The 9,558-nt window shown below is 41.0% G+C and overlaps 1 protein-coding gene and 1 long non-coding RNA gene across 11 annotated transcripts in view; one reads left to right on the forward strand and one right to left on the reverse strand.

Moving 5' to 3' along the window:
* LOC109857229 overlaps window positions 1-4,888 on the forward strand; it is a 45,728-nt gene extending 40,840 nt beyond the window's left edge. The window contains exons 2-3 of the long non-coding RNA XR_002250476.1: window positions 2,792-2,934; window positions 4,569-4,888. This is a non-coding gene — a long non-coding RNA (uncharacterized LOC109857229). The remainder of the gene's footprint in view (window positions 1-2,791; window positions 2,935-4,568) is intronic.
* The window catches only part of LOC109857226 (tyrosine-protein phosphatase Lar), a 265,294-nt gene extending 258,107 nt beyond the window's left edge, over window positions 1-7,187 (reverse strand). For 7 of the 10 annotated variants that reach the window (XM_020433366.1, XM_020433370.1, XM_020433364.1 and 4 more), the window contains exons 1-2: window positions 6,986-7,187; window positions 5,872-5,998 (exon numbers count right to left, since the gene is read on the reverse strand). In XM_020433366.1, the coding sequence (XP_020288955.1) occupies window positions 5,872-5,877 (6 nt within the window). In that variant the 5' untranslated portion in view covers window positions 5,878-5,998; window positions 6,986-7,187. Of the gene's footprint in view, window positions 1-5,871; window positions 5,999-6,130; window positions 6,260-6,715; window positions 6,804-6,985 lie in introns of those variants that run through there. The other 3 variants (XM_020433367.1, XM_020433361.1, XM_020433362.1) reach the window with 3 other exon arrangements.
* Between the last annotated feature and the right edge of the window lie 2,371 nt (window positions 7,188-9,558).

Consider the following 9,558-nt stretch of genomic DNA (forward strand, 5'->3'; position numbering starts at 1 on the left):
TTTTTTTGTTTTTTCAAAAACGTCATACAAACTTTGCGTTTTCATATTATTCGCGATCCGAGCAATAGAATATCTCTATTTTGCGCGATATAATCACGTCGTGTACACGATACACGGCGTTCTGTGTATTTACACACAAACGTATGTGTGCCACGTTTGTATGTTGCGAATTTGCGCACAAGCTAGTAAATAATTATTACTTCTGCCGAGGCTTATTTCTCTCCCGTCGCGATCGCGCGCTTTAAAATGCAAAATCGATTTAATCCGCTGTTGAAATTTGCACAAACCGTAAGACTACAATTGCGGCTCTCTGTTTGCCAATCAATGTCCGTTAACTATTGACAACACGATAGCGGTTAAATAAAATATTCGGCAAAGAGAAAATATCAAACATTTATTTATTCAATATTTGCTAAGTGAAGTGAGTTGCAGGATTTTTACTAAAAACTCTGCAAAACAATAAATAAATATTCATTATTTATAGAATTAAGTGATCTACGTGTAGAAACAATCGGAAAAAAAAATTCTTGAACTTCGTAACCAAATTATTGAAAATTAAAGAACAAAAAACAAACGATTAATTTCCTCTCCGCGACGACCGGATTTTCTTCACGCATAAGTTGGATTTATGTGAAAACAATATTGAACAACTTTTGCCAGAACCACCAAAGTGAATACGCTGTGCGAATGGCAGTCTGGTTCGCTGTATCCTTACTGTCACGGCGCTTCTTGGTAGCTTAGCTTTAACACGGCAAATCCCACGATCGCCTGGAGCGTAGTTTAAGCTGGGTTTAAGTCTTAAGTGACAGTAATGAAACCACGTGTCGGTCGTGGTTTTGCCAAAATAGCATTTTCTTGTTTTTTTTTTTTTCCCCTCGCGGCAATTTATATCAAAGGATGAATATATCCGTAAACCGATCGCGTATGAAAGACAACAACGAAAATATTAATGGCAATGACGATAAAACGGGACGGTAAATAACTTTATTATCCCCCTGATAACAGAAGAATCGAGAGCGTTGTTACGCCGCAGATGCCGCAATTGTAATTTATACTCGAAACTCTCGAATCCCCGACTTATGGATGTAACAAAGTACGAAAGCGCATCGATCGATATTAAAACAATCGAGTTGCGCAGACCGACATTATGGCGCTTGAAAAACGACCCAACTTTGGCGGCGTATTTTTTCTCGTTACCGATACGGCGCCGGGTGTCTCTCGGGTGTCCTTTAATTAATTAGCACATGAACAGAGACATTTGTAAAGTGGCGAACGAGTGTGCGTGTTAGTGGTAGCGACCAATGAGCGCAAAAGAGCAAAAAGAGAATGTGAGAGAAGGACGCGAGTGACAGAGCATAAAGATTGATATTTAACGCGCTGCGATATTATCCTTAAAATTTTGTATGTAGTTTACACCGACAAATAGAGCTAAAATAGCATGCAGTTTCCACACGCGAGGTGCCGAAAGATTTGCAGAGACGCTTTCGCGTCTGTGTATGTGTAACACTATCCACCACGTTGAGCTATTACCCTACGCATTTCCCTTCCACGCAGCTCACCTTGCGCACGTGTTTATTTAGCTACATACCGCGTGCGCCTGACATTACGTAATTAAATGCACACAGCCTCAGGCTTAAGTACCGCTATATTAATCAATGAAAGAGCCTCTTTCTCTCTCTCTCTGCGTGCGCGCGCGAGCAAGAGAGAGAGAGAGAGACAGAACGCAACGCGAGCATGCGCCGACATCAAAAATAGTCCGGACGGTTTAAGATCAAACGCGGTTCTCGGCTTTACTTCCACCTCGGTTACTTTCAATCTCGCCGGGTATGGAAAACCAGAGTTTTATAACGTGACCGCAAAAATGCGCTCCAGATCTCAGACGGAGCATGCGAGAATTAGTTATTACGAGAGGGAAGAAAGAAGCGGAGCGCGCGTGTTGAGATAACGACTAAAAATTCTCGAGGAAGTAAAAATCAACGGGAAATTGACGAACGCGCTCGCGAGATGAAACATCGATAATTATCATATTCATTTTAATGTGTTAGTCTTGCGAACAAAATTTGCTCGCGCATAAATGATAGAATTTGTATAAATTACACAAACTCTTGTGTCGGTGTTTCACTTTTGCACATAAAATTAGAAGATCTAATGCGAATACGTGCGAAAATATCAGAATGAGACGGCGCGACTCTATTAAAATCTATAGACACGGTCACATTTTCAAATTACTCCGAACTAGCAGCGGATGGTTTAGAGGAAGGAAACGAGGCAGAGGGAAGTTTTCGAGTCGAGCGAGAAGATAGGATGAGAGATGTACCACGCGGTCCGAGAGAAAACTCGGCAACGACTTCGGTCTGCGCGAGAGCGTGTTGCATGGCTGGTCGGGTCTAATGAACGAATGGGGTCTCCGCGTAAAAGAAAAACAGAAATAAATAAAAAAAAATAAAAAAAAAATAAAAAAGAAGAAGCGACTCGTCGTCGCTTTTGCGGTCAGTTACTTGCAGCCCGCCACACTACCTCCCTCGCCTGATTTAGTTCATCCCGGCAATGCGGTCGGAATCCGATGCCGAAGCAAGTTTACCGTTTCCACACTCGAAATTAATCACTTTTTCATTAATGTCATCCGCGAGTTGAAAAAGTTTCCCAAATGACGTTGAAAGAAATTATCGGACGTTTTTATTATAGTTTGACAGTTGTGCGGCTTCGAATTCTACGTGTGGTAAAAAAAAAAAAACAACAAAAACAAAAAGAGATGAGTTTATATAAAGAGAGACTTTTTTCTTTCTTCCAGATAACGCGACGATTGAAGAACAGGTTATTTGACGACGAGAAAACGCGGATGAGAGAGAGAAGAATACGCGGAGGATGAGCGGCGAGAATGATCGAACTCGAGATGTTTATTTAATGATAAAGAAGAAAAATACACGCGCGAAGGTAATGGACTTAACTTAATCCCGGAGATGTAAAAGGTTAAAGCGACGTTTTGACGTAAGAGGCGTATGTCACGCGTTTTAATGATGAAAGTTCACGATGCTTATCCGTCCTTTTATACACGCCGTGAATGGAGTTACCGAGTCGCATGATCGATTATCGGCTGTTGGTTTACTACCCTCGTGAGATCTCTCGCCCCTTTGACACAATATACGCGGGACCAGATGTTCTCCCTCGTACAACCGGGAATTCATGATTCATTGTCAATTTAAAAGGCTGAGAGAGGATGTTGACATCACAGACGCACCAGTCAAAACGTAATTTGCGAATTTCTCTTTGTACTCTAGAGTTTTTTGTTTCAAAGATCTTTTCTATCGTTTTTCTTTGTCACACAAGAAGAATAGAAAACACAATTAAAGAAATCGAATATGTTGCGTAATTTAAAAGCGTTATCGTGCGTCTCGCAATATCTTTTTGACGAGAACTACATTTGCGATTATATTGTTAAGTTACTAGCTTGTGTCGATTGCGACTAAAAGCTAGAACGTTGAATTGCTATGTTTAAAAAAAAAAAAAGAAAAGAAAAACGATATTGGCATCACCTCGGCGCTGTGAAAAGAAGCGAACGCGGCGTGTATCTGCATGAAAACAGGTGGAAGTCAAACGTAATCCAATTACGGTATAATCGCATTGCCTCGAGATTCGCACTCGGGCATTCGGGCGAACTATTGAGTGATTAAAAATAATACCCTACAACACACACGGTCGAAAGTTCGCTCACGTGTACGCAAACGCAAACCCACACCCACGAGTCACTCCACTTCACATAAACTCGCCCTTTACTCTCGTTTTTTTTTTCCTTGTTTTTTGCTTTTCATTTCACCGTCGTGTTTCCATACCACTCCAATACGCCGCGAATAGCAAACTTTTTCGTGTTAACAAAAAGAATATTTGAAAAACGTCTGCGAAATTCAATTAATCAAAGTATATTTTCCTAAAATTGCGTCAAGTTTTTTTCTTTTTTTTTTTTTTTTTTTTTTTTCACGCACATACTTCGCCGGTACTTCAACTAGAAATTTTGTATCCACAAGCGAATAATAGATGCTCGCGGTAAGTTTATAGAGAATATACGACGGAAAGGTGTGCTGGTTGCACAAAGTAGCAAATATGTTTAACTACGTCTACGTAAAACGTAAAACTGGTTTTAATACATTTTATTTCCGTTTTCTCGAAAATATTCAGAAAGATTCTAACGTCTCTTGACTTGTTTTGATTTATTATGGAACGATAACATGTTTTTAAACAAACAAAAGGTGATTTTCTACTGTATTAGTGGTCAACAAATGTCTCGATTGTGGGAAAGCATTTTCATTTTATCAAATGGAAACTGGTTCTTATAACAAACAGAAACCTCTGTTACCGACGTACTGTTCAGACCAGGGAAAGTCGGTGCGAAAATTTAGTCAAGGGTAAACCTACAACAGCCGATATACGCGCTGCATTTTCGGTACATGAAACTTACCTTCGTTCGTAAGTTACCAGAGACACGCAGTGAAACATACGTCGGTAAAATAGAACTACAGATATTTTTTTAATAAACAAAAACTATAGCGCTAATAGCACTTTTTTCTCCACAGGGATATCAAGAATAAATTGTATGAAAAACCCGTTCAAAATAGTGCGAGTAACAAAAGAGAAGATACACTTGCTTTAAACAAATGGATTACACGAATGGAATAAAACAATTGTCTATAAATGTTGAGTAGTATTTTGTATGTAAAAACATGAATAAAAGTTGTTTCGATACTAGTTGTATTACAGTTAGGAATGACTTATGTATCAATACTCGTTCGTATTGTAAAGAAAATGGTGATTTCAAACTTGTCTTTTTGTTTACATCATATATTTGTGATAAAAATGGGTCGTCGTACTGCTCGAAAATTAACGAAGTTTCTTATAAAAGTATGTGTTTTCAAGATTAAATATAATTGACAAACATACTGCTGATAAACATGAGTGTATATACTTACTGTTCGTAACAGTGAGATTTATCAGTAACTTTGTGTAACTTCGTAACATAAATATAAAACTTCAAAAAAAATATAAGAAACATATGTTACTTTTCTACATTAACATTTCCGTACTCCATCATTTTATTCTTAAGAAAATTAAGATAATGTATTGTTTTTGAAAGAGCAAATTATATAATAAAGAGAAGCTCTCGAGAATGCGGTGAATTTTGCAATAAATATGAGCGATATTTTTGGCAATAAACATTATAATAAAGAGAAGCTCTCGAGAATGCAGTGAATTTTGCAATAAATATGAGCGATATTTTCGGCAATAAAGATATCCAAAGAAGCGGAGAAATGAAATAGTAACATATGTATGCAAACTAACACTGTATGTCACGAAGAAAAAAATTCAATAACTGTATGACCTCACACATAAACAATGTATATAATACACACTGATAATACCTTCATACGTTTTGCATAGTTACTTGAAAGCATGATTTATGTCTCTGGAGAAATTAATCTCTAATGAAACAATAAATAAAATTTCAATGTTCCGTACATGTTCAGAGATAATAAGAATATATGACGCAATAAACAATACATCATCTCTGTGTGCGTAATATGATATTGAAGTAAACATGTGAAAAAAAAAAAAACTCTGATTATACGTAACAATACATCCAGTATTTTATCTCATCAAAAAGAGAGACACAAACCATGCGAAAATAAAAACAAAAAAAGAAAAAATCTACTGACAATCAATTTGAATTTCCCAAAACGTGGGATAACAATTGAAAATTTATAATCACAGAGACAAAGCGAGCAATAAAAGTCAAATGCTATTTTTCTTTTGTGTACATGTGTGCGGTCAACGAGAACTAATGCAGAAAATAAATAAACCAAGTAATAATAACAAACATACGTGCATCCGTCCCTACTGCTTGGTTACTTCAAACATCCCTCCGCGGGATGCCTCTGTCGGTACGCACCTGTGTCGCTTTTCAGACTCTCTCACTATCTCTCTCTCTCAGAATGCGGCTAGGTCCGCCCTGAAAGCAAACATCGCGGAGACACATTAATTTCAGCGGAAAAATCAATACGTTTCTCTGCGCTTCGAGAAACGCTTTGTTTCGCACTTAAATGTTATGTTCAACTATAACCCTATAAAGTTTTGTAAATACCGATCCGTATATCCGCCGCTGGAGCGTGACAATCGAACTACAGCTGACGAGCTCGCGAATTTACTCAGAAACGACGAATGTGATTCCGCCGGAGACGCGGAATTATTCGCGACTCGAGTTCGATAAAAACAATAATTTACAAAAAAATAAAAATAAAAAAAACCATTCAAAGTTCGAGCGTGGGTCAAGCGGCCAACGATCGCTTGACGTTCGATCTCGCGCCCACGATATTTGACACTTTCAGCCAGCTGTCACAACACACGCAAAAACGACAACACAACACAACACGCTCGCGAACGTGCCGGGGTTACCATGGAGACGTTCGTTTATCTGCCGGCGCGTCAACGACCCGTTCACGCGGGTGTCATCGGCGGATCGGTAAACAATCTCGATTGTTTACCACCGTTGTACCGCGGAACTCGAAATCGCGCTCGATCGCCACGCGATGATACGTCGAGACAACGTCGCGAAATCTCGCGCAAAAAATCGCTCTTTCGAAATGACAATTCGAGACAAACACGACGAAGACGACATCGCGAACAAACATCGTGCGTGTATATCGAAAGAAAAGGGAATAAAAAATACCCGTCACGGATGTACACACGGAGAGAGGAGGTTATACACACAACCGACTCGGAGGAAACACACGCGACTTGACTTTCGCTGCGTTGCGTCGGTCGGACGATTCGTCACTCGCAGCAGTTTCGAGTCTGTTGTCGCAACACTGACTCTCGTGTTGTTCGACAATCGCGTAAACAAGTTGATCTCTCAACTTTGAACGTCGTAACAACGCGGAGAAATTGAGGTTCGAAGTTTATCGCGAGGCGATAGAACAAGAGAGAAAAACACACTCACCGCGTTTATCACCACGTTTATCCGACGATCTCTCTTTCGGGATTACTTCTGCGGTCGCTCGGCCACAGTTTTCATCATCACATACGCACATACACACGCACTTATCTATATTCTAGACGATGGTATCAAAAAACTCGTGTAAAATGTATAAAAAAGGCGACGATTACGAGGCTGCCAAGAGAATTGCCATGGCGATGCCAATGCCAGGCGGCCATGTTGTGCCTACGCCGCGGCCACCGCCATCTAACGGGGAGAGCGAGACTCAACAACGAACGGCACGGATGGTAAGTCAGTTATCTTCGCTCGGTCACGAGGGAAGGTCGTGGAAACTGACTCGCGTCGCGATTCCTTCAAAACTATTATTTACGTATTTTTCGAAGTCTTCCAACTTCGTATCACGTAGTTGTTCGTTGCTTCGTCGAGTAACGAACTGGCTTTTGCTCGTTTCGACTGAAGTAGCTTGCGCCATATAACCAGAAGAGAACAGAAGAAGTAAATGTGGCGATCGGTCGAATAGCAATTTGGGGCAAGTCACGCGTCTGTTATACCGACAGAAAATTACCGACTCGCGCGCAAAGTTAAACAAATTCAGAGATTCTTTTTTGTCAAAACAAACGCGAGTTTTGTTATCGAAATTGATTTGACTCGATTTTTTTGTTGTCGGTGTGGAAAAACATCAGAATTTCGCTTACGAATAATTCGAACGGTATTTCCCGATTTTGCATTCCCGAGAGATGGCTCCACAGGTGACTCGTAATCCGTTTACGACCAGCCGTACGGCGGCGGCGCGGTTTTATTTTGTACGCAAATGCGCGCGCGAGGTGATTTCGCTATCTCGGCTGAAAAAGTTTTTCAGCCAACTAGAATAAAAATTTTTGTCCGATAAGAGAGTTTTTGCAGTAATAACCGACACTTTTTTTGACTTTAACCGTAAACGCGCGCGTATAAAGTGTGAGCAAGTGTGAGCGAAGAGGAAAGAAAACGGAGGAGAGAGAACGAAGGCGTCGGATCGAGAGGAACTTGGGGCTCGCGCACGCATCTTTGATGGCAGCTTTTCGATACTCGTTCATTACGTACGGAAACGAAGCTGAGAGAGAAGAAAAAAGTAAGTGAAAACAAACCGTTTTTGATTAAATATATGTGCGATCGCGCACAAATTAATATTTTCGCGAGAAAATATTAATTTTCGCGGCGTCAACATATCGAACGTTAGGTTAGGTATCCTGCAAATTGAAAGCATCCGCAGGTAGAGACGCGTTTCACGCCAGAAACTTTGCGTTTGTTACAAAGGGAAAAGACAGAGAAAGAGAGAGAGAGTGAGCTATAGAGCAAAGGGGTGGGAAGGGAAGACCATCGCGTTAAGAGTCGTTACGCGAGTTAGGTTATCCACCGCCATACGAACGCGAGTAACTCCTTTAACGAACTCCAAAACGAAGTTCGGCTTCTTACTTCTCCGATTTCAGAGTTACGACGCTCATCTAATTAATATCAAGGATTCCTCCGCTCGCGAGGAAGATACTTGAAACACGTGCCTTCGTTTTCACCGGCGGAGATGTCATCCTTTTTTTTTTTCCTCTCGGTCTCCCTCTGAGTCTCTCTCTCTCTCTCTCTTTTCCTGTCCGCTTCTTTATAATTAGAGGATAGTCTGGAGTTCTTGCCCGTTAGAGAAACTGGTTGGAAAGAATTACTAATTACTTACTCTCCAACTTGAATTTAAAACTGCTCCAAGTTGGCTCGTTTTCGGTTATTCGGTTACACACCGGCCCGGCTGTGTGTAACGGCGAGCGCGGGTAGTCGCGGCGAGTGGGCAATTAAAATTTAGCTTCGACGTGATATCACGTAATTGACGTGACTCCACCGCCGCGGTGGAGAGAAATCCCAGATACAGGCGAAACATAATTTTATTGCGCGGGCGTGTCTAATAACTTATGCTGCTAGAAACCTCTCCTCCTTCCCCACCCTCGTCTCGCTTCGGTCTCTCCGAAAACTTGGCGCCGGGGATATATTTTCGTTCATCGTCGTAGACGTTATAATAGCAGGAGATTGAGGTTGGGCGAAGGTGGAGTTTGAAACTCGCATAAATGTGTGTGGCACGCGGGGCGGGTCCTCCTTCCACGTTTCTGATTACTTCGCGAAACTTTGTGCTAGTCGGAAACGATGCAACGGAAGCTTTTAGACACTTGTTTCTGGTGCGTTACGCAATCTCTATAAGCCGGAGTTTACCTGGGCTTCGCGGAAAGAAAACCGACTGCACACAAGCGAAAACGTAAAAGGTGCGTATCGCGGCTTGGTTGCTCCGCTCGCTGTGAGAACAAAGCGAGCGACGTAGTCTCATCTCGTTGGGAGAGAGATTTTGTAGAGTGTGTCAAAACAAAATTAAAACGCAAAAATATATTTGAAACGGGAAAATTAACGAATCGAATATAAATTTCTAAATTTGATTTTGGTTTTTAGTTGGTATCAAATTCAACAAGAAAACGCATCGGCGAGTCGTGTGAGCCGATTTGTTTTTCCGAGCGGTGTAGTATAGTTCGCCGCGCGTGTAGACCGCAATTGCAGTCAGCGACCGCATC

The sequence above is a fragment of the Pseudomyrmex gracilis genome, unplaced genomic scaffold (assembly GCF_002006095.1).
Source record: "Pseudomyrmex gracilis isolate BER0280 unplaced genomic scaffold, ASM200609v1 scaffold_151, whole genome shotgun sequence".
NCBI lineage: Eukaryota > Metazoa > Arthropoda > Insecta > Hymenoptera > Formicidae > Pseudomyrmex > Pseudomyrmex gracilis.